The following is a 25,787-nucleotide window of genomic DNA, read 5'->3' as shown; positions in this document are numbered from 1 at the left end:
ATTTGATTAAATAAGGAACCTAGTGATATAGTGTTAGAGACTTTGAGCTGTTACTAAATCTTATAAATGGTTTAGCCTTGGCTTAGAGATTTATCATTGGTATTAGCAAGTTATGGGTAACCAAGCTGCAACCTTAGGCCTGCTTTTCTCCCATATATATATATGAGAGGGCTAGTTGAAACCACTTGACTTTATGACTTTGAGGAAGGCTGATGGTGGAGCTGGACTTCCCAACCACTCCTGTACCTCCTCATTTGTCCCACAAACATTAACTGTGTCTCCATAATGTTTAATATCTAAGTTGTCTATTGTGATAAAAATAAAGTCTACTCATAAGACTGTCTCTGCCCATGGGCTGATGCTGTATTGAGGATACCAAGTCCATGAAGAATTATATCACTTTGTAAGTGGCGTGATAAAAGATACATGTAATGGGTTTTGAGTGCAAGGTCCAAGGAACAACTAGTTCTCATGTGGGATGAGAGTGGGTAAATAAACATGCTGTTGCAGATGCATCTGAGGTGGGCCTTCACAGGATAGGAGGAGTTGTAGTTGGGAGAAGCCATTCTGAGCGTAAAGAGTGAAAGGGGTGTGTAAGGGTAAGCATGCTGGTGTCCGAAGAATTCTGAATCATGCGTGGTGCCTGATGGAGGGTGAGATGGGAGTTTGGAGTAAGATTGTGTTGCGTCTTGCCAGCCATGCTCAGGGACTGTCCCCAGGATCAAATGCAGAGGGTCAGGACAGAGGCGTTTAAACCATGTTGGGGATAGATGGAAGAGAAAGAAAAAGCAAGTCATGATTCAACCAGAACACTGGCTGGGGCAGGGAGAGAGGGACATTCACCATGTACCATTAATATATGCCTGGTGACGTGTTGGGAGCATTAAAAGCATGAGCTTGTGTGGTCCTCACACAAACCATGACAGTTAGATGGTCCTAGTATTTTAGATGAGGAAAGAGAGTTGGCAAAGGTTAGGAAACTCTTCCAAAGTTCTCAAGCTAGAAGGTAGGCTGAATTCAAACTCACATCTGTCTGATTCCAAAAGTCGTTGGCTAGACCTGTGGAATAATCCGATTTGGGATAAAGCTGTAGCATCTCTTCTGAGATGGACGACGAGTTTGAAACATGCTGCTTCTAAAAATTCCAGAGAAGTGTCAGTAGACAAGACAAAATATCAAAGTCCTTTGTTGCTCTGTGATTGTATGTTTACGTGGAACTAATTAGCCCCTGGCCATGGGCAAAATCACTTTATTAATAATAAGATATGTAGGTGTTTCATGGATCCTCCTTCACGGGTTTTGACATTCAGTGAAAAGAGTGGACCAAGAGGAAAGGGTTTAGACATCTGAGTCCTGTGTATGTGTGTGTGTGTGTGTGTGTGTGTGTGTGTGTGTGTGTGTGTGTGTGAGAGAGAGAGAGAGAGAGAGTGTGTTTGTGTGCAGAGTTAATCATCTTAAGCACGTGGTTACAGCAAATAAGGACACAAGTCTCCATGCTGTAGACCAGTGCAGAGGACTGTCTAGTGAGCCATATGTGGAGCCCACTTGGACTGGGACAGGCTTGCATTTGGTTTATCAGAGCGTGCTGAAGACACGCTTGGCCTGCTCAGAGACGTTGCTCTGGAAGGAATGGTGACAGTCAGAAGAGGCAGCTGTTTGTTAGGCTGTGTTGTGCTTAGCTAGCAACCCCAGGCCTATTCTTATCCTTGAATTCCGTAGGAAAACTCCCATGTGCTGAGAATCCTGCCCAGAAAATCCCCATAGGGTGAGAATCTTGCTCTGTGGTCTAGGAATAGATTTGTAAAGATACGCTGGCTAAAGATTTATATAGGGTTGTGATTTGGGGAAAATATTACTCTCTTGTGATCTGAAATGCTAATTTGACGGTTCACAGCACTCTGTGACCTCATGCTGTGGGGACAGTGGAGGGAGGGGTGAGACTAATATTTAAAGGCTGAGAAGAGGACCAAGGGTGCAGATGCCACCCAGCCACCTTCATGCTCATTCGTTCTTCTGTTTACTTTTCTCTTTGGAAAATGAGAAATACAGTACTGTAAAAATTTTCCTTAGCTATCTGATATAATTGCTGTCACATTGGAAAAACACTGGGAAAAGAATAGGAATTTCTATTAAATATGTTTGGGTGAGGAAGTGTGGGCATAGTCTTTGGAGATTGTCCAAAGGTGCATGCACATGGCATGTTGGGGACATCAACTCTTGGGCTTAGATCCAGTTCTCCACCAATACAATTATTAAGTAATAGAATATAAGTAATATAAATGATGAGGTAATCCCTAATGATGGATAATATAAATTATAAAGTAATTTTTCATTATAAATAGTGAAAGATATTTAAATTTATTGCAGAGTCAGTTGTTTCATGAGTATGTATGTGGCAACAAGCTATCTGGATAATTAGTGCATTTCAACCTAAAAATGTGCTTTGACCTCAAAGTATTGAATAACAATGTCAATTTCAGATTGGGTTTTGTATGGCTTTCGGGCCTCTCACTGTTGCAGCCTCTCCCGTTGCGGAGCACAGGCTCTGGACGCGCAGGCTCATCGGCCGTGGCTCACGGGCCCAGCCGCTCTGCGGCATGTGGGATCTTCCCGGACCGGGGCACGAACCCGTGTCCCCTGCATCGGCAGGCGGACTCTCAACCACGGCGCCACCAGGGAAGCCCTTGTATGGCTCTTTTACTTCTTTATACAGCAGTTGTTCATCCACCCCTACCCCCCGCCCCCATTTATGTCACGTTCTGGTGCTGCCCCTTTCTAGACTGCTGGTAACCTTCAGCCAAAAGGTTTTGAGTTCCCTAAGTCATAGTATCTTGACTGGATAAAACGCAGGTCTGTGATTCACAAACTCTCACAGCTCTTTCCAGCCTATGAAAAGCTCTCTATATGAAGAGGTCTCTCCTTACTTACGGGGTCCCCACCATCACTGCCACCTCCATCACTGCTGGGGGCCCTCCTCCCCTAAACTGAAAAGATCCCCTAAAATCCCTCCTGGAAATCAGCTGTACACACACCTTCTTTCTCTACTCCTAGCTTCATCGTCACAAGAACATGGTGGCCTGAGTTGGAATTTGGAATTTTTTTATAATAGCTTTACTTGACTTATAATTCACATCCCATAAAATTCACCCTTTTAAAGTTTACAGCTCTTTTCATATATTCACAGAGTTGTGCAATCACCACCATTTAATTTTAGAATATTTTCATCACCTCCGAAAGAAAACCTGTATCCATTAGCAAAATTTCCTCATTTGTTTTCCCCAAGCCCCATATATTCTGTTTCTGTGGATTTGCCTCTTCTAGAAATTTCCTATGAATGGAATCATGGAATATGCAGCCTTTTGTAATTGGCTTCTTTCACTTAGCATAATGTTTTCAAGGTTCATCCAGGTTGTGAATGTATCAGCACTTTATTCTTTTTTCTAGTTGAATCATATTCCATTGTAGGACAGTCCACATTTTCTTTTTCTAATCATCATTAAATAGTTGGTGGACTTTCACATTATTTCCTCTTTTTTGGACTGTTATGAATCATTCTACTATCACCACTCATGTACCTGTTTTTGTGTAGATATATGTTTTAATTTTTCTTAGGTATATACCTAGAAGTGGAATTGCTGGACTATTGGGATTCATTTTTACAGAGAGGCAAATAGTTTAGTACCATCTTACATTTGAAATGTAGCATACACTCCACACATTTTTTAAATGTGGGACTTTCTCCAGCGGGGTTGGTATTCTGCGGCTTCAAAGTTGTCAGTCTGCCTAAAGCAGTCGGTCATTATACCACTGGCGACACAGGATGGCACAGTGGTTTTTGAGTCAAGCACATGTGAATTCATGTTCTGGCGCTGCCCCTTTCTAGACTGCTGGTAACTGTCAGCCAAAAGGTTTTGAGTTCTCTGAGTCATAGTATCTTCACTGGGTAAAACGCGGGTCTGTGATTCACAAACTCTCACAGCTTTTTCCAAAGTATTTCTTGTCATTGCATGCAGAAAATAGTAACATTGTGTGGGTAGATTTGGTAAATGGTGGAGACTACTTACCTAGAGGCGGAAGGGGTTGGTCCCCCGCACACGTGGATTGCAGCTCTTCGGTATCCTAAGCTATACCGGGCTACTCACCTGTGGCTCTCACCTGCTAGAAAATTGTTTTCTCAATGTGTCTGTACTCTTGCCTCTTCCTGTAACCTCTTCTGTTCTAATCTCTGAGAATCACCATTAACCACTACAGAAAAATATTGGACAATAAACTAAGCTTTTGAAGGGTTATGATCTCATTGTATTTTATCTTCCGTATGGTGCATGGGAAAAACTCACAAGATAAATGAAGACTCCAGCGACATGCTTTTGAACACTTTAGCTCTGACTTCCATTTAGGAAGCTGTGGATGACCACCGCAAACACCCTTCGTTTGATCTAACATTTGATGCCACACCGTTGTCATGGTTTTTCTAGGCTTTCAAACATTATCCTGTTTTTCCCGATTTGTTTTCTTCTGCGCTGGCTTCAGCCAGCAGGTCTTGGGTCACTGTACTCCTTAGGTAATGAATCTAATTTAAATTCTAGTTTCCTACTGTGAGCAAAATCTTTGGCCATGAGGAATTTCCTCCAGAGAATTTGGGTATGTCATCTTGTTCTGTTGTATTTTTCTCTGAAGCTTACAGCACTGATCAGCTCTTCTCTGAGAAGGGGACCACTCAGTTGTAGTAGGTGCTCCTGAGTTAGGGAGATGCTTTTCATAGGGTGATCTAGCTCTGATGAGATACAAGAATCTGGTCCTTTTAAAAATAATTAATGGTTATTTTCGAAGCCATCTTCCCTGTTCTTGCTAGCATCTTCAAGCGTGACACGTGTAACAAATATTCAGAGACTGGACTTATTAGATAGAGCTGCTTCTGTCCTTTGGTGATGAAAAGAGTCAGAGAGGGGACTTACATTCCCAACCCATCTTGATTCTTCTCTGTAGCATTTTCTCAGTAAAAGAATACGTAAACACTTCTTCTGATGATAATAATTATACATGCCCATCTGCAGCAAACTTGCAAAACAACCCCCAAAAGTATTAAAAAATTATGCAGAACCGCACATCTCAGATGATTCTAATGATAGGGTGTATTTTCCTCCAGATGTTAATTGTAACAATTCAGATCCACGTTGTGGTGTCTAACAATTATTGAGCACTTACAATGGGGTTGGCATTGTTCTAAGTGTTTCACATTGGTTAAAAAATTAAATCCTCAAAGGTTATCTCCACTTGAAGACAGAAATACAGGCCATACAACCAGCAAGAAACTGAACTGGGATTTGCATCCAATGTCCAGTCAGACTCAGCACCCAGGCTCCCAGCGTTTGTATGTTTACATTTCAGTATAAGAATGTCTGTGTGTCCATGCATGTGAGCTCGCATTTGTGTGCACACATGCACTTGTTTATATGCTAGGCACAGAGTTCAGTTTTCTGCCCATACATTTAATACTGTATCTTGAGTATTTCTCATGTCCTTAAAATTTCTCTTAAAAACAGTATCCTCTTCCTGTTTTTCTCTTAAAAACAGATCAGACCTTCCTGATCTTCTTTATTTTATATTTCCCTTTCCCTAAACAGAAGCTTCCAGATCATGGTTGTAATACATAATAATCAGACTAGCAGGGATCTATTTCAAAGTAAATCTTTGTTGACTTATGTGATGAATTCCTTTGGAGAAAGTCCTAGAGGTGAAACCTCCAAAGCAAAGTGTATGAATACTTTTAAGCCCCTTAAGATTTTTCTGTGTGTGTGTGTGTGTGTGTGTGTGTGTGTGTTGGTGTATCAAAGTCAAGCAGCCGTAGCCACCGCCAAGTGCCTGGTTGTTCACGTTTCAAAAATAGCAATTGTTAAAGCAAGACCGGATTCTGCAAGGTGGAGACGAGCTTTTCTTTTGGAATTCTTAAATACGTAGCTTTCTTCCATAACTTGCCAATTTATTATGATTCATGAGATTAGTTACCAACTCGATAGATCTGTCCCTGCTGCAAGGGGGTGTCCTCAAACAGCGAGTTTTGTGCTTGGAAAACATCCTACTTTCCAGAATGAAGTGTTTGTGAGTGAAAACACAGCCTCGTCCACCTCCAGTCTTATCTCTGTGGGTAAGGACCTGCTTCTTGTGGTCCTGTGGTTGCAATCAAAGAGAACCGCGTGAATTTTCCAGAATAGCGAGATTAACCGTAACATTGTGCCTCGTACATGTGGTGTTAGAGAAGGTATGTCACTTTCATCTAGGCACTCAACCGGAAACACAGTCTATCCCATATCAACAAAACAAACGTGTGAGCTAACTTTCCTGTAATGATTTCACAGTATGTGCTATTTACCAAGCTAAAGGGGCAACTTTGAGAACAAAAATGCAGGATGGCCGTGTCAGGATGGAAAGCATTTGTCAAAGCCTGTCCGCCTGATCATTTCCTCTCTGTATGAACAGAGGGCTTTGCATGTTATGGTTCATCTGTCAAGGCTGATAAAACCAATCCCATTTTCTTAGTTAGAGTGAAGATTTCCTTTTCTTCCCAGGTGAAATGAGTGTAGTAAGTAAAGGAGTTGGAGGTCCCAGTTGTAGAAATGTCTATACCGACTCATGGTTTACACGAGCATGTCATGTATTTTCACCATAAGTGTTCTTCACCCGACTTTAAATGAGAATAATAGGAATTTCCTGTTTTGTTTGGAGAATCCTTATGGGAAGTTGGCTTCTGCTCTGTCAACATTTCTACCTTCTAACCATTCCCTCTTTAAACATGCCCTGCTTTCTGTCCTGCCCTCAACTCCTGTTCTCCCATCATTTTCTAACCCTTATACCCAGTGAGTCAACCTGAGCTGAATCTAAAGATGGACATTAGGGCTCCAGTCTCAACATATAAACATAAAAATCATCTGGTTTATTTCAGTCAAAACTGGGACCCCTCTCTTTCTTTCTCTCTCTTTTCTCTCTCTAGAGATAAATAAATATATACACTTTATTTTCTTACTCAGCATCATTATTGGATTTTTACGTCTATGTACAGAGTTTTACTACATTGGTTTTACAAGCTGTATACTATCTAATAGGATATGGATGTGCCATGATTTATTTGATTTCATTACTTATATCTTTGGTCTTTAAATTTCATGCAGATAAATGTGTTTACTACCCCCATTCTCAGTAAATTCTACCCTGAGACTTTATTCTGTTTCTCTGCCCAAAATGTGATCTTTTTATTTCCAATTCAGTCACATGATTCCCATGCTTCCAAAACTCACCTGTTCTCCAACCTCCTCCTATGTTAGCCGGACCCTTCTTTCCACTATTTGTAAGTGGTTGGTTGACCCATTCATTCAAAAAATATTAGACATTTTCTATGTGCAAAAAAATGTGGTGGGCTTTGAGGGGCTACAGTAGCAAGTAGGGCACAGGCTCTCCTGTGTGGTCCTCCCATACAGCAGGGATGCCATGTCACAGGCAGAAGAAGCTGGACAGTGTGAGCTGAGGGCTGTGGAGACAGTTGTATCCCAAGGAGGCTCAGTGGAGGCAACCTTGTTTCTCACTGGGGAAGTGGTTATGGGAATGGGGGAGCTGGTGTTTGATTTGGACCTCAGAGGAGGCATGAGGTTCTAATACAGACATAGAAGAGTGTGTTCCAGCCAGAAAGGTGGAAGTGGACAAGCTGGGGGGGGCGTGCTGAGGAGATTAGTGAGTCTAATTGATCCAAGTGGTTTGATCATGGAGAGGTGATGAAATAGTGAATTATCTCCATTGTTCATTCAATTATTTATTCACTTTCACATGAGCACGACTGTGAAGTTTCTGTTTACGTTTCCTTGCTTTTTAAATATATTTTTTATGTTTTATTTGTCACATTTTTAAATTGTCTTAAAACATGTTTCCATGATATTTATTATCTTTGTAAAATTGAAATATAATTGATTTACAATATTGTGTTTAAATATAGTCTTAACAAATTCAATTTATTGTTTAGTTTTGCTTCTTTGTCTATTTGCAATAAATAGTGATTTACTATATTATATATTATTCTTGACTTTTTCTCTCACTGTGATGTTTCCATTATCTGTTTATGTTGTATGTAGCTGGTGTCCATCCATTTTCCCCGTGATATGATATACCATAAAATTTTCCATTCTCTTAGTGGACACCTGTATTATTTCTGGGTCTTTGCTATTATGAAAAATGCTGCTATGAATGTTCTTTTACAAGCTTCCTGGGGAGATGTGGAATTTTCCTAAGGCTGAGGCCACCCACCATCACAGCTCTTTTTAAACAGTGAACTGATTTTATCATCTCTTTGTAGGAAGACACTAATTTGGTGGTTAGAGATTTTCTTTTCCTGCAAGATTTAAGAAGCATTTTTTAAAATAGCTCTTACTTATTAAAACTTTTTTAGTGCTTCCTAATCGCTAGGGAGTTTTCTATGCTCTTTCAAATTAACTCACATAATCTTAAGCTATGGGTTTTTATCTCCATATGACAGATAATGGAACCTGAGACATAAGGTTATTGTTGGAGCTAATTGGAACCCAGGTGGTCTGAGTCCAGTGTCTATGTTTCATCTCTGCAATGCTGCCTCTCCCAAACTAGCGGTGATGGGCAGGGCGGGTCACCGGGACATTGTGGGCTGAGGGGTACCATAGGTAGTTCTTAGTTTTCACAAGGCAAAATCAAGCAAGCAGGCATCCTACAGTGGTGTTTAGCCCCCTTTACTGTTAAGGAACAGCGTCCCAAATTGATGCAATCTGTCATTGCTTTTCCTGGACTTGTATTTAGGAATCATTCTTTTTGTGTTTCTATTAACATATCCACCATCACATAGCTTTTAATATTTTGAAGTGCAGAATTTAACACAGTTGGGGATTACTTTAAACCACAGAGACCTTTATTGTAATGTCCTCAATGACCTTTCCACGTTTCAGGCTAATGAATTGAAGAATAAAACACCATGTGTTCACAGCACGTCTGCGTGTCCCCGCGTTGCATTATGTGCTAATCGTTCGATGTTTCTGTGGCAGCTAATTCATGGTCTTCGTTGACTTGTTCTCCTGAAATCTCACCTAATAGATTGATTCCTTGGGAGGGAACTTGTAGTTTTCCATGGAAACGCCCCTGAAACTTTCCGTGAGCACTCCTCAGTGGCACTGGCAGAAGGTATACAGGCCTTTACAATGATTTTTCCATCACTTAGTTCAAGGCTGTCTTGGTTTCTATCGCCTCTAGGATCTAGTCGGTCAATCTATAATACTTAATATCATACTGTCTTCTGGGCCCTGGGGTCATCCAGCAAGCAAGACCCAGGCTCAGTCCTCCAGTTCTGATATTCTTGTGGATTAAACAGGCCATAAACAGATACATCAGCTGAGAGATTTCACGTAGTTTTGAGTGACTTGAAGAAGTGAACGTAGAGGAATCTGGTAGAGGGGAAGAGGCTGTGCTTCAGCTGGCCTGATTGGGGAGGTCTTTCTGAGGAGGTGACATTGAAGGACACCTGAGTAATGAGAAGGAGGCCCCTTGGAAGGACTTAGAGAAACAACCTCTGGACCTAAGGACCAGCAAGTGGCATCTGAAAGGTGATGAGCTGGGTGGGCGAAAATACCAGAGAGATGCGTGTATGCGTGTGCATGGCCCCAGCACGGCGCATGGGAGTGCTGGGGAAGGTGCAGAAGTGGGTGGGGACAACCCTTTAAAGAATACAGATGTTTTATTTTCGTTGATTCTTTGTTTCTAGCTGTATTGAGGTACAGTTGACAAATAAAAATTGCATATATTTACAGCGTACAACATGATGTGTTTTTTGGGGTTTTTTTTAAGAGCAAATAAGGTGGAAATTTTATAGGAAAATTATCTAAACAATTTTATGAAACTTACATAACTTCGATAACAAAACCTAAAAACGGTAATACAAAATCACAACTGACTTAAGATCTTAGTAAAGTGAATTAATCAGTTGTAATAAAATAACAATCTGCCTTGATTTAGTTATAGTTAGGCCTGTAATGCAAAGGTGCTCCAGTATTAGGAAATCATATAAACATACCATATCATTAGGACAAACTGCAGCGTGATGTTTTGATATATGTACACATTGTGAAATGATTATCACAGTCAAACTAATGAGCATATGCATCACGTCACCTAGTTACCTTTGTGTGTGTGTGTGTGTGTGTGTGTGTGTGTGTGTGTGTGGGGTGAGGACATTTCAGATCTACTCTCTTAGCACATTTCAAGCACACAATATGGTATTATTAACAATAGCCACCATGCTGTCCATTAGATTTCCAGAACGTATCCAGCCTGCATAACTGAACCTTTGTACCCCCTGATCAATATCTCCCTGTTTCTCCCACTCCCCAGCCCTTGGCAGCCAATTCTACTCTCTGCTTCTCTGAGTTTGACTTGTTTAGTCTCTTTACAAAGATTGCTCTGGTTGTAACGTAGATAATAGGCTTTGTTGCAGGGGAGGCAAGCGTGAAAGCCCCAAGACCCCGACTAGATAGGCTTCTGCTGAGTCCAGGGGAGAGCGGAAGCGGCTTCACGTGGGATTGCAGCCATGGAGGTGAGAGGGGGCCAGGTGTGTGATCCATAGGACAGGGTTTACTGATGGTGTAGAGTGGCAGGTGGGGGAATTAGAGAAGCCAAAATGACTCTAGCTGTTATGGGGAGGACTCAGGCAGGAAGCAGATTTGGGGAAGAGGGGCAACTGAGGGTTTGTTAGGTCCATGTTTGGTTGGAGGTGATTCTCTGCACTCAAGTAGAAGAGAAGAGAGGATGGAAGTTGCAGTGTCAGGGTCAGGTTGGAGCTGAGATATACATCTATGTTCACCTGCTGATGGTTGCTCTTCTATAACTTGAGCTCCCAGGAGGATGTGTAGGTGGTGAGCAGAGGGTGACACTAGATGCTAAGGCCATCTCATAGTTGTTCAAGGGCTGGTGCACATTCATCACCATCTGGATTAAATTATGATCAGTGAGGTCTCAGGCTCCAGGATTGGTGAATGATGCTGCCAGTCACTTCACGAAATTTCTGTCCCTGAGGAAACACATATTCAGGCCCAACTGAAGTCAGTTGGTAGAAATAGAGCACCTGCTAATTTTTTTTAACCAGAGGATCCATGTGTCTAGCAGAGCTCCCGACTCCTAGTCAATAAATGATAACTGCAGAAACGTGGTATACGCTGGGATGGTACCTTCAGTGTAGCGAGATGACCATTTATTTGGAGCCAGGGATGTACCTGTTAGAATTGTTAGCTCTTCTGTTTATCTGTGGGACCTCCTCGAGTCTTCACATCTGTAGACTAGGAGAGAATGCTAATACTTATTTTACAGGCTTATTTCAGGAAAACAAGAGATGTATTAATGCTGTGCATCACCTTCTTTGCAGTTTCTTGTATTTTATTGTACTCCGATTAGCAGAATCTTTGATTTTGATATGATATGGCTCAGTATTTTTTTCTTATGATGAGAATTTTTAAGATTTACTCTCTTAGCAAATTTCAAATATGCAGTACAATATAGTTATTTTTGTAAGGATTTCTTATTCTTGTTTTTAATAAACGGACCCCCAAAATGTAATGAGTGCTCTTGAGGTCTATCTTTTTTGTCCTTAGACCAAAGAGTGTGACACATTTGAACTCAAATGAATCAGCTTTGGTGTATTGGTCCACTGGCCTAATAGGTATCATCAGACATCACACACAAGGGCCATTCCCAACTGAAATCTGAAAACACCAATCAGAGGCCTTTTCACTAAATAGCCTAGTTTTCCCAAGTGTATCAGTAGGCTATTATCTGTAAATGTATCTGATACAATTTCAAGGTATTTGCATTTTCACCCTAGAATAATGAATTTACTTCTGCTGTGAATTGTAATATATTCCTTTTTTTTTTTTTTTTTGTCTTTTGATTTTTCAAGTGGTTCCAGCAAATTATGGTGTGCCAGAATAAGTTACTCAAACCCCTCAGGGTTCACGCACTTCAGTTATATCTTCCATGTGCTTTCATGTTTCCAGACCTGGGAGACTTCCTCTTTTTAGCTGGTCTGCCTATAGTAATCCCTTCATCCCTTTGACCACTAATTGGAAAATTATGACATTTAGAAAGGACATTTCTCAAAACCGTGGGAATCCTCATATTTGGACCAGATGTTAAGAGAATTTTAATAGAGGAATAAAACATCTGTGACAATGAATAGTAGAGTCATAGAAGGAAAGGGAACAAGAATTGCATTTTAATGGAAGCATAAATATTGATTAGAAGGTAGAGAGGTGTATGTTGATTTACATTGTTTTTCTCCATTAACTCATTCCTCAGGTGGTAACTTTTTGTGTCTACTACATCCTGTATTGTCCAGAGGTTGAGAGTTTCACAGCCTATTTTAGAATGAGGCACACACACAGGCAATTGTAGTTCAGGGTGATAACGACTATAGTAGAAATGAGTGTTGATGTACAGAGGGGCCACATGGGGATGGGGCGGGGAGTGGAAAAAAGTCAGAGAAGGCTACTCAGAGATGAAGCTTAAGAATTGGAACTAGAGGCAGGGAAACCTGTCAAAAACAGCTAACCATGTAGACGTGAGAAATAGAGAGGGTTGGTTAGGGTGGGGAGTGGGGCATGATTCTAAATATGGGTAAAAGGGAAGAGTTGTCAGAACACAGAGACAAAATGACACATGACCTTTGGGAAGATGAAGGAGGAGAGAATGGTGGGTGACTCCTCAGAGAGAGAAATTGGGGTGGGGTGCACTTTCATTTAAAGGGAAGATAGGAGTAAGAGTTCTGGATGCAGTAAGCACACAGGGAGATTGGGGTGTTAAGGAAACCAGGGAGGAGAGGGTTTGCGGAGATATTCAGTTGGAGAGGTCATGGGCGCAGATGCCATGGTGACAGATGTCCAGTTGCATCAGCTTACCGGACTTGGCAATCAGAAGGCGACCAGTGACGCTGACCAGAGCAGAAACGTTGGGGAGCATTCTTTTCTTCCTGCCAGTGTTGCATGCTTTTGCAGGTCATCATAGACATCACACCTTCTAGGTGACAAGAGACAAAGTGGCACTGCAGCTCCTGCCTATCTCACCTAAAAATGAACGGGAGCTATGAATAGTAATTGTCACATTATGAGAGTCATTTATAATGTGATTATTTTGTTCTGTCCCTATGAGTTTCCTCTCTCTAGATAAATCCTTTAGAAATTGTCAATATAGTTATATTGCCTTGAAACACCCGTTATTTAAGGGTTTTTTTTTTCACTCTTAGAAAGTATTCCTGTTGATTTACCTATTACAGAAGTAGATTGAATGAACCTTCTCTTAGTTTTAAAACCTGCTGACAGATAAAATTAATATTGCCTTTGTGTAAATGATAATTTTATCAAATGGACTTCATTTATTTTTATGGTCCCTCCAGGCGATCTGGAGCTAAACAAGGGGAAAAAGACAAAAGTGTAATAACAGTTCCCTTTGAAGAGAGATATAAAATAAGGTCGCTGGAGCTGAACCATTATTGAAATGTGTAAAATACGTCAATGTTTGCTTTTTCCCATTTTATTCCATGAAGTCATTTTATATAGCCATAAAATCCTATCTCATCTCAGTTCAGATACGATGAAAACCTATGAGTAATAAAGTCATTTTCTTACTCAGTTACCTGAAGGTGGCATCTGGCAGTGTTTCTGTACTTGAGGGCGGTCAGTGTTTTCATTAAGACATTCCTAAAAACGTTGCACTAATTCATTTGTGTTAAACCTCTTTTGGCTGAAATTTGGCAGTGACGGTACATGGGTTAAAATAATATAAAGAGGATCCAATTTTCATAAAAATGTACCTAAAAAGTGAAGATGCAATATGTCTGGTGAACATCCTGATTGCCCTTATAGACTCAACGCAATAACAAGAAAACTTTAATTTTGCTTTATTTCCCAAAGAATAAAATGTTCGGTTATTGTTTTTGAAAATGTTTAGAAGAATCTATTTACTTGAACACTGTGCATTAACTTAAGTTTATTGTTTTGTTGTTTTTTTTTTTTTGCGTTACATGGGCCTCTCACTGTTGCGGCCTCTCCCGTTGCGGAGCATAGGCTCCAGACGCGCAGGCTCAGCGGCCATGGCTCACGGGCCCAGCCGCTCCGCGGCATGTGGGATCTTCCCGGACCGGGGCACGAACCCGTGTCCCCTGCATCGGCAGGCGGACTGTCAACCACTGTGCCACCAGGGAAACCCAAGTTTATTGTTTTATTGATTCTTCATTTAATCCCATTTCCTGCTCAGTACCTAGAATGTCTGACATTACTACTAGGAAAGAGCACAGATTCATTCAACAGGTTCCTTCCAGCCATGAAGACAGTGAGGGCTTAGATGCTCCCTGACCTTTATTCCCCCTTCTTTGAACACTTGAAATTGAACCCCTTCAGAAGCCATAGCTTCTGTCTTCTTCATCCATTCAGAGGAATTCCTCCCTTTTCTATGTTCCCTAAGACTTTGCTCCTACTTCTAGGATAATTTGGTAATTATCAAAAGGTGGACTTTTACTTGCTTGACTACTTATACCTGTGAGCTGGAAATGCCCAGACTGTGTCCTCTTCTGTGTTGGAGGGCTGTCCCTTGCCCACAGGTGGCATCCTTCAGTATGACTGTCTGGATTAAGGATGCCCCCTGTTTCCAGGCCATGGGTTCATCTCTTACACTTTACTCTGGGGAGAAGACTGTGTTTCTGGGGGTAATTCGGGTTGTTTGAACTTGCGGCCATAAATGTGTGGTTTCACCAGCGTGAGCAGGAAGGCTGAGTGTGCCAGGCAAAGGGCCAGAGGGTTTTTCTCCTGTTTTGACATGGCCTGACACTGCACACTTGATCTTACCTTAATCTGTAAGATCCGTTCAATCCATTTGAGCCTTCGCTTTCTCTGCTGCAAAGTGAAGGGAGAGATGAGGTGACTTCAGCCGGCCCCTCCACCTCGCGGATTCAGTGAGTTGTTGACTCACTTCCTGTCTCCTGTGTGCCAAAGGGCTGCATAAACCCTCTGACAGTGGTGCCTGTTCAGTGGCAAGGGATGCGTGAGTTCTGGATGCTGCTAAATAGAACGTCGGCTGCGTGACTTCTGATTCATTCAGTTGGCCGATTCAGCTTGTCGGATTGCATACATTTGGGGCTGTAACTGCGTGTTCAACCCGCAGCTTGTTTACGAAACGCGAAAGGTTATATGACTTTCCATGGAACCTTGGTGAGGAAGCAGGCACTGTAACTGGTTCCTCAGGGTTTCCCAGAAAGGATCTGCCACCTTGGCTGGAGTAGGCGGCCGCTGTGTGTGCAGAAGGTGGAGGCCAGCCTTGACCTTGGGTAGTGGGAAGACTCGGGGCAGCAGTGGGGCCCGAGGCATCAGCAAACATGCAAAGAGTGTGCAAGGCTTACCCAGAGGACCGTGGCTAGGCAGGAGGGGCTGAAGGGAAGCCTTGGCACTGGGAGTAGTGGAGGTGGAATTAGGAGGAGATGGCTCGTTGGTGGAAGGGCAGAGTATTCTCTTCGGAAAGCAGTGGAAAATCCTGAGAGGGTTTGAATAGGGCAAGGCTGTTTACCTGGCAGCAGCTGACGACTGTGCAGTAGATGTTGTAACACCATGTTTGGCTGTGCCAGGGCGTGCGGGAATCAGGCTCCATGGTTTGTTCAGATGATGGACTGATTTCTTCAGTGGTTCTGCTGCTTTCGGTTCGGGCTGGGGCTTTAGTCTCTGGGGGAGTGTTTCATCTGATCCCATGGAATAGGGCCAAGAGATGGATGGAAAGATGAGGGCAAACACAGACCTTTCAGAAGAGCCGTCCATCCCCTTCTTATAAATCCTGTCGTTGTGCTTCTGATGTTACAACAGACTGTAAGTTTTTACAATTGAGATGCGCACGCGAAGCATCCTCCCAAGGGCTGCTGTGCTCCAGTGGGTGTGGGGCTCGGCTTCCTGGTCCTCTCCGAGCAGCTCATTGGTCAGTTCTCTCACCTGACTTCTCCATCTTGTCTGCAATGGAGGTCCTAAAGCCATCAGGTAGGAGCCAGGCTGGCAGAGTTTCTGTGGACTCTCTGAGTTGCGCCCATGCATCTGGCCACTTCCAACTTTACGGTGGGTCAGAGATTCAGAGGAACACCAGCCTCCCCTGAAAAAAAGTACGTGAAGCTTATTTTGGCTCTGGTTTTATTCATCACCAGTTAGACTTTGTTCCTGAAGCATAACTTCTTGTGTAAGCTTTCATTCTTTTGATTTCTATTTTATCTGACAGCAGTTTTTTTTTAACTAAAAGGAACAGTTATTTTCTATTCCCCAAAGCCTATTCATCTGCAGTGTGGGTGTGAATGAGAAATGTTATTTATTGCACGAACATGTATATATGGAACTTTGCTTATTTAGATCAAGCTTATAGAGAGAACGTACTCCCACATCAGGAAACTAAAGGGAAGGCTTCAGGGATTTTGAAGTAGATGCAACGAAAATGCTTCTGTTTTGTAGCCCAAAGTGGCCTGCTGTAATAATCTTCCTATTGGCAAAATCAACTTGTTTAGTATTGTCACCAAACATATTTTTACTTTTCCAGAGGTGGTAGGATGAAATTCGAACAACTTTTATGGAAATTGATCCTTTGAACATTCCTTCATCATGTATTTCCCCAATGTAGCAAAGAGTTATAATTAACGTGACTTTCGTTTTTATTGAAATTTTGCTGAAATGACTCAATACGAATTCAGTTGGGTGATTTATATAAGCATATTTAAAAATAATCTTTCAAGTGATGATGGCTTATAATCAGAGATTCTCAACCAGGGCGATTTGACAAAGTCTGGAGCCCATTTTGGTTGGCACAGGTTGGGGGGTTGCTACTGGCATCTAGTGGGTAGAGAGGCCAGGGATGCTGCTAAAGGCACAGAACAGCTCCCGGAACAAAGAATTACCTGGCTCGAAATGTCAATAGATTGAGCACTAAAACCTCTGATATAAATATGCTTCTCCCCACCCCACCATAGTCCACTGAGAGGTGAGAGTCCAGGATGGAAGGACCTGATATGTAGATCTGAGCCTGTTTTGAATAAAGGACTATTCAACGAGTTAGCTTTGCTTGGTAGGATACTCAGAAAACCCTGATGTAAATGAAAACTGTGAATGCCCCTCCCTGGTACCTTACCAGGCTGACTGTTTACAGTACCTTTATTTTAAGAACAAAGGTAACGTGTTATAGTCCGAAAATTATAAACTTCTAAAAATCACCTGTTCTCATTAAATGTGCTTCCCTTAGCTTAACGTGGCAAACATATAATTTCATCTCATCCCCATAGGACCATGGGTCTGTCCCATTTTAGCAGCTCTTTCACTTGACAGGGCATTTTCTTCTCTAATCATCACTTTCAACATCCCAGGGAAGGAACGTGTCAGGCACTTGCATTATTCTTCTTCAGCTTTCCTTCGGGAGGCAAGATGTTAGAATTGAGATGGGAATGCATGGCTATTGGAAATATAGGACAGGTCCAGTTGGCAGTTGTCTGTATAACTTGTTTCATGGTTAACAGAAGGGGATTCTATGTTGGCTTGTGTCTGACACACTGAAAACTATCTGCAAGAGAGGAATTTGCTTTTAACCCTCGGGTGACCTGAGCTCAGTCTCAGAGGTCGAGATGGCCATGCTTCCATTCATTTCTGTGAGGGATGCTGTTCAGTGGGAGTTGATGTGTCAGAGATACTGCTCTGGGTGCCTGCTGGCTGCCAGGTGGGGGTGTAAGTGCTTGGTGTCCTGCCTGCCACACAGCTAGCTAGCACTTGCTGAGAGTTCACTGTTACTTTCACTATCCTTCCCATAATTTTTTTTTTTTTTTCTGTACGTGGGCCTCTCACTGTTGTGGCCTCTCCCGTCGCGGAGCACAGGCTCCAGACACACAGGCTCAGCGGCCATGGCTCACGGGTTTAGCCACTCCGCGGCATGTGGGATCTTCCCGGACCGGGGCATGAACCCGTATCCCCTGCATCGGCAGGCAGACTCTCAACCACTGCACCACCAGGGAAGCCCCTTCCCATAATTTTTTATCATCACCATTTTGTTTTGATGTGGGGCAGTGATACTCTACCTGCAGCCCTTTCCCGAGTGTACTGTTGAGGGTGCTCCAAATCTCCTTGCTCTGAACAGATCAAAATTACATCTAAAACAACTCTAACAGGACTTCCCTGGTGGCTTAGTGGTTAAGAATCCTCCTGCCAGTGCAGGGGACACAGGTTCGAGCCCTGGTCCGGGAAGATCCCACATGCTGCAGAGCAACTGAGCCCGTGCGCCACAATAGCCCTTGTGCCTAGAGCCCATGTATGCTCCACAGCAAGAGAAGCCACCACAATGAGATGCCCATGCACCGCAATGAGATGCCCGTGCACCGCAATGAGATGCCCGTGCACCACAACGAAGAATAGACCCTGCTCGCCACAGCTAGAGAAAGCCCGCACGCAGCAATGAAGACTCAACGCAGCCAAAAAATAAAAATAAAAAAAAAAATAAAACGCCTCTAATGGGTGTTACTCTTTTTAAACTTAATTTCTTATTTTATATTGGAATATAGTTGATTTACAATGTTGTGTTAGTCTCAGGTGTACAGCAAAGTCATTCAGTTCTACATGTATATCTAGCCATTCTTTTTCAGATGCTTTTCCCATATAGGTTATTACAGAATATTGAGTAGAGTTCCCTGTGCTATACAGTAGATCCTTGTTGATTATCTATTTTATATATAGTAGTGTCTATGTGTTCATCCCAAACTCCTATTAAGATATGTCATTTGGTAAAATGTGATGTCATAAGTCTCAGGTCAGAGGGAGAAGAAAGATGGGCTGCTTCATGTATTTGCCTCCAGACTGGAGTTCAAGAGCAGTCTCCAGTTTTGCAGACTGTGACCCCTTTTCCAAGAGTGAAATGAATCATACTTTCAATTTTAAAACCCAGGAAAAAATAGCACGTGTGCCTCCATTGCCCATTACAATGTACTGGCCTGGTCAGGGATTATGGACCCATTGGACAGATGTATCCTTGGCTCCCAGTTTTTCTCTCCTTTCCTTCCCCCATGTTCATGCTCAGACTCTCTCCCTCCTCTGGAAACCATACTCTTGCCTCATCATGATTTGCAGTCCCTTCACTTTTTTCTCTGCCTAATTTGAACATTTCCATCCATGGGAGGATTGAGTCAATGGGGTGCAAAATATGGAGACTGTGAAATTCGATGTACCCTCCACTTCGTGTTTTCTCTATGTTGACGTATCACCACGTACTCGTGTGCACACCCCTTGTTAAAGAAGAGGCCCCTCTCCTCCCTTTCATAACCACCCTTTCTACTGGAACCTTAATAGTTTGCCACCCCTGTTTTTCTGGATCTTATACCACCTCTCCCTCTTAAATCTGCAGTCTCTTCTCCACTCACCACTCCTCAGAAAAGAAGCCACATTTAATGATCTGTGTTCTGTACCCTAAAATTTTCTGAACTTTGGTCCTTCCGTGCTTACCTGATTTCATTGAATTTTCTGGGGTTACCTAGCATTCAAGTTACCACAGATATTCTGTCGCACTTTTGCTTCATCTGTTCCCTTCTTGGTTTCTCATGTCATGGACTCTGTCTCCTGTTTTTCTGAAACTGACCCCAGAGTTGACCATTGACTGTCCTTTTTTTTTTTTAACATCTTTATTGGAGTATAATTGCTTTACAATGTGTGTTAGTTTCTGCTTTATAACAAAGTGAATCAGTTTTACATATACATATGTTCCCATATGTCTTCCCTCTTGCGTCTCCCTCTCTCCCACCCCTCTAGGTGTTCTCAAAGCACCGAGCTGATCTCCCTGTGCTACGTGGCTGCTTCCCACTAGCTACCTATTTTACGTTTGGTAGTGTATATATGTCCTTTGACTAAAGCCCGTAGTCTTCACTCTACCTCATCAGGGTACAGTGGACGAGGCCTCTTTTTATTTTTTATTAAAAATTTTTTAACATCTTTATTGGAATATAGTTGCATTACAATGTTGTATTAGTTTCTGCTGTATAACAGAGTGAATCAGCTATACGTATACATATATCCCCATATCCCGTCCCTCTTGCGTCTCCCTCCAACCCTCTCTATCCCACCCCTCTAAGTGCTTTGGTACCAAGTTCATCTCCCTGTGCGATGCAGCTGCTTTCCACTAGCTATCTATTTTACATTTGAGACCTCTTTTTAAAATGTGTTATTTCTATCTTGGCTCCCATGGTGCTGTGTTCACTTGATGCGCTATATCTGTTCTCGTGTCTCATCTTCGTGTGGTTACTTTTCTTGAACAAATTCTAAATAAACACTTCTCTTTAGCCCTTTTTTTCTCTCATGCTTTCCCTTGGTGCGTCTCAACCACACCCATGCTTTTAAACATTGCAAAGATTATATGCTGTCTCTGAATTCTTTTCTTTCCTGAGCATCCAACCTGGATTTTCCACAGTCAGCTGCATTTCCTTAAATATTCTCTTGGCATCTTAAACCCAACATGCACAAAACCAAATGATCATATCCTCCTTTAAAACTTCTTCTGTTGATTATCATATTTTAAAAAATGGCATGACTGTCCTCAAAGTGACTCACATTCTTTATCTTCTGTCCATCTGTGCCTCTTTGCTTTCTGTTCCTCCCAGTTTAACAGATTAGAACAACAACCATTTATTATATTTCACACTTTGGGGGTTAGGAAATTGGACAGCGCTCAACTAGTTGATTTCTTTGCTCTTGTGATACTAAAGTTACTCAGTGGGTTTCAGCTTTACTCATATATCAGGTGCCTTGGTGGGGCTGGCTGGGAAGCTGGGCTTAGTGGGAAACATCACCAGGAGGACGTATATGTGGTCTCCCTGGCATGACAGTTTCAGGGACATTGGGCTTCTGACCCAGTGTCTCAGTGCCCCAGAGGAGACAGGAAGTAGAAACTGCTAGCCTCTTAGGGTATGGGCTTGGAAACTAGGGTACCATCACTTCTGACCCAGTGTCTCAGTGCCCCAGAGGAGACAGGAAGTAGAAACTGCTAGCCTCTTAGGGTATGGGCTTGGAAACTAGGGTACCATCACTTCTGACCCAGTGTCTCAGTGCCCCAGAGGAGACAGGAAGTAGAAACTGCTAGCCTCTTAGGGTATGGGCTTGGAAACTAGGGTACCATCACTTCTGACCCAGTGTCTCAGTGCCGCAGAGGAGACAGGAAGTAGAAACTGCTAGCCTCTTAGGGTATGGGCTTAGAAACTAGTGTACCATCACTTCTGTTGTATCTGACTGAGCAAAGCAGTCAGAGAGCCAACCCAGATTCAAGAGAGGGGGTGAAGATCCAGCCTTCAGTGGGAGGAAGGTCAAAGAAGCTGTGGACATCTTTAATTTTCTGTACTTTGCCTGACCCATCACACTGAGTGTTAGCTGGGTTTACCTTAATTTCTGTTCACATTGACCCCACCTGAAGTCACAGCTTCCTTTCTTTCTCTTCTGAACAATTGCTGTATCTTCAATTTAACTTCTCGGCCTTTCTGCTCTCCTTTAGCCGATTTCCTGTGTATGCTATGGTGAGAATGATTACTATTTCTTCTAATGTTAATATACTGTGGTAGCTTATTGCCTAAAAATAGAGACCTCAGACCTTAGTATCATTCATTCACCTTCCAAATCTTAACCCCACATTCTCTCTAAGCTGCTTTCCATTCTCTCCCCTTTCTATCCCCTGGGGTCAAGTACAGTAAACTGTTCCCAACACATGTTGCCTACTCATTCCTCTTGGCCCTCCAGTGCATCACTTCATCCTCTTCTGGATTACTTCCAGAAGTCTCCATCTGTTGAAATCCTCTTTATCCTCCACGATTAAACTCAAATATGAAGTCTTCCTTTGACCCACCTTGATCTCTCTAAGTAGCAGTCGTACTCTCTCTCCTAACCCCCATAGCGCTCCTGCTTCTTTTTATGATTTTCTAACAGCTTGTATTATGGTTATTTTTATAAGCCTGTCTTATTTTAAAGCTTATTAATCTTTTAAATTATTCGTAATCTTTAAAGTTTCCCAGCTCCCAGCACGGCAATTTCATTTCACCCAGTAGGTGCTCCGTATAGGTTTTATTTGATGCACACTTGATCTCTAGCCAGAAACTTTGCAGGAAGGTCATCTGTAAATTTCAAAGGAGAAAGGCACCCACTGTGGATGATTTTTAAGAGTTGGGTAGATAGTATTAATCAGGTTATTAGTCAAGGACAATGGTCATGGCCTTATTTAATAGGGGCTTTTGTATTTTGAAAAGGGAAGGGGAGGGATTCTTAGGGCATCCACATGTAGATCTGCATTTGCATGACCCGGCGAGAATGATGTTCCAAGGGAAAACCAATCGATGGTCACAACTCTGAAACTGAATTCTTCATGGGGGTGGGGACGATGACGACTTGATAGAGCTTAAACTTGAACATTCTTCTTTTATAATCAATGGGTTATCTCATAAAATTATTGGGAGGAAAAGAGGTCTAGATTGAGACATACATTATTACTCACACATTTCTGAAATATCTCCTAGAAAAAGGTGTGTTTGTCCAAGCACTGCAAGGCTCTTTTTTTTTTAAAGGGCGTGATGGGGCTTTACTAAAAGACCAGCCACCAGAAAGCGTGAACCCATGTTAATGCACTTGTTCTCTTTTGCATGTTTTAGGCACTTTCCCCACATGACGGGACGACGAGCTTCTGGTTAAAGACAAGTGTCCAGAGCCTAAGGTCTCCTGCCCACCATGAAGGGACCCTGCATCATTGCGTGGCTCTTCTCAAGCCTGGGATGGTGGAGACTCGCCCAGCCGGAGACAGATGCATCTCAGTGCCAGAGAGCAGAGCACCCGGTCATTTCCTATAAAGGTGAGGGTCGAGCACTCTCTGATTGCAAAGGCACCATTTAAATGCTCGTTGCATACTCAGAATAGCAGTGGTTATCACTCTATCATTCTGTGAGTCTTGTTTTAGACATTGTTTAAAATCAGAGCAAAACTACAAAATCCCCCATCACAAGAGTTTCATATTCTGAAACTGATCACTATCTTAAGAAGAATCCTCAGCCATAAAAAGAAATGAAACTGAGCTATTTGTAATGAGGTGGATAGACCTAGAGTCTGTCATACAGAGTGAAGCAAGTCAGAAAGAGAAAGGCAAATACCGTATGCTAACACATATATATGGAATTTAAGAAAAAAGAATGTCATGAAGAACCTAGGGGTAAGACAGGAATAAAGACACAGACCTACAAGAGAACGGACTTGAGGATATGGGGAGGGGGAAGGGTGAGCTGTGACAAAGCGAGAGAGAGGCATGGACATATATACACCAACAAACATAAGGTAGATAGCTAGTGGGAAGCAGCCGCATAGCACAGGGATATCAGCTCGGTGCTTTGTGACCACCTAGAGGGGTGGGATAGGGAGGGTGGGAGGGAGACACAAGAGGGAAGAGATATGGGAACATATGTATATGTATAACTGATCCACTTTGTTATAAAGCAGAAACTAACACACCATTGTAAAGCAATTATACTCCAATAAAGATGTAAAAAAAAAAAGAAGAATCCAAGCTCAGAATTATCATAGGCAGAACGTCCCATTGTTGAGGCCACTTTTACTTAACAGGTGCTGTCAGCCTCCTAGGCATTTGAACCGGGGGAGAAAAATGTGACCCACAGAAATAACAACAAAACCAAGCAAAACAAAAAAATTCTTCATTTCAGCATTTCCCAACAAAGCCTTAGTCCCACCACACAATGCACGCCTTTATCTCTATCTGGCATTGCGTGGCAGACAGAATTGGTTTACTGTCTCAAATATGCCTACATATCTGTAGGATCAATTGATTAGTGTGTATACACATTCTTTTCTTCTTTAATTCATCAAAATTTATTTAGGGTTCTTTACACCCTGGACATTTCTAAGCATTTAAGGTGATAAGTAAACTAGTCTTTGTCTCTGTCCTCAAGGAACTTGCTCTTATATCATGAAACTGAGTATAATTAATCAGACATTGTATTTTAATAATTCATCCAATGAATCATTTTGTGGTCTGTTATTTTGTAACTTTTGTATCAAAAAAGGATTTGAAATATATACAAAAATAGAAGAGTCTAAGAACACCCAGCCCCTGTATTTATTAATCCCTGGCCCACCTTTTTTCTTGCATATCCCCACCCGTGCTCTACCCACATTCACCAAATTATTTTGAAGCAAATTCAAGAAATGATATAATAGTGCCATAATATTTCACTTCTTGGCTATCAAAGATAAGGAATTCATAATGCCATAATCACACCAAAACATCAGAAACCCAGACAAAAACCAATGCCATAAAATTAGCAAACATCCAGTGAGTACTGTGAGAGCCCTGATGGTCACAGGAATGCTTGTGCCTTGTTCTGGTAACAGTTGAACTGAGTCAGGAACGGAAGGACCTTCATCTATTGCAGTTGGCTGGTGTCGTCTATTGCAGTTGGCTGGTGTATGTCTTGAGTCTCTTCATCCTTCACTGTGTTTTGTTGTTGTTGCTCTCCCCTTGCAAATTAATTTTTAAAGAAACTTGAGTCCATCATCCTGCAGAATTTCCACAGTCCAGGGTTTGCCCAGTTTCCCATTGCTGTCATTCGGACGCTCTTCTGTCCTGAATGTGTCTGTAAATTAGTAGTGATATCCGGGGGCTGCCCAGATTCAGGTGTGCATCTTTGTGTCTCTGCTGTGTCATGGGTGGTGCTGTGTCCTTCAACGGGATGTGAAATGATCAGTCATCGAGGATCACGGCCTAAATCTCCGGATTCATTCATGGGTGAAAAACTGGGAGTTTTTAATTTTACTATTCTTTTTTCATTTAATGGCTGAAATATTTCTACATAAAGTAACTTTTCCTCCTCAACTATTTGAATATCCTGAGGGTGCAGCTGACATAGGAAAGGCAGAGTGAATGCTTACTTTTCTTCCCTTTACCGTTTTTGTAAAGAGCCTACTTAGTTGGCTCTCCAGCATCATCCAGAGGGGACAAATAAAATGTTATGTTTGCTTTTTTTTTAAAAAAAAAGTGGTTATTAGAATTATTTTTAATACATGGATTTCAATATTTGGTATATTTCCATCACTTGCAGCTTATGTTCTTACAGATGGTGAAATTGTCACATTTCAGGCCTAGGGGAGCCTCTTGAGGTTGGCCCCTGAGTTCTTTGGCAACAACCCAAGTGGCCTTGGATGGCTTGATTATTCTCTAGGATAATAAGAATCGTCTTATCCATTTCCTTCCATTGACCTGAGAATCAGCCATTTTTATCTGATTCAAGCATAGCGGTGATCAAAGTCAGGTGTTTTCAGTGTATAGAGCTAAGGAAAACGTTCTTTAAAACACACCAGAAGTTGCTCTGGATACTTCCAGTTCATCTCCAGGACTCTAGGGACTTTCTGATCCTCTTCTATTTTATGTCTCTATCTTTCTCTCCTGTGCACAGAATCCTGTCTCTGCAGGTCAGCATAATTATTCCTTTGCCTTTTCCTGTAATTCATACTTAGTCATTTCAGAATAAAAGTTCTGTGCAACTTTAGTCCTTATTGAATACAGAAAACCCTTTCGGATGATTTTTCTTCTTTTCTTTTAGTCCTCAGGGTATAAATCTCACTGGAAAATGGAAGCAAAATTAGCACCTTGAAATCAAAACAATTTCCCTTTGTATGGTAGTGCCACCAACTCAAAATCCAGTTAATTTCATTTGTTTAATT

General features: G+C 42.1%; 1 protein-coding gene across 8 annotated transcripts in view; it reads left to right on the top strand.

Annotated features, from left to right (window-relative positions):
- The window catches only part of SEMA5A (semaphorin 5A), a 479,287-nt gene that overhangs the window by 152,096 nt on the left and 301,404 nt on the right, over positions 1 to 25,787 (top strand). For 5 of the 8 annotated variants that reach the window (XM_030856554.2, XM_060295649.1, XM_060295648.1 and 2 more), the window contains one exon: positions 22,715 to 22,911. In XM_030856554.2, coding sequence (XP_030712414.1) covers positions 22,791 to 22,911 — 121 coding nt within the window. In that variant the 5' untranslated portion in view covers positions 22,715 to 22,790. Of the gene's footprint in view, positions 1 to 15,118; positions 15,252 to 15,545; positions 15,897 to 15,957; positions 16,181 to 22,714; positions 22,912 to 25,787 lie in introns of those variants that run through there. The other 3 variants (XM_060295650.2, XM_030856558.3, XM_030856555.2) reach the window with 3 other exon arrangements.

This window comes from Globicephala melas, chromosome 3 (genome assembly GCF_963455315.2).
Source record: "Globicephala melas chromosome 3, mGloMel1.2, whole genome shotgun sequence".
In the NCBI taxonomy this organism is placed as follows: Eukaryota; Metazoa; Chordata; class Mammalia; order Artiodactyla; family Delphinidae; genus Globicephala; species Globicephala melas.
The sequence above is the reverse complement of the archived record's forward strand: the minus strand, read 5'-3'. Positions and strand labels throughout refer to the sequence as shown.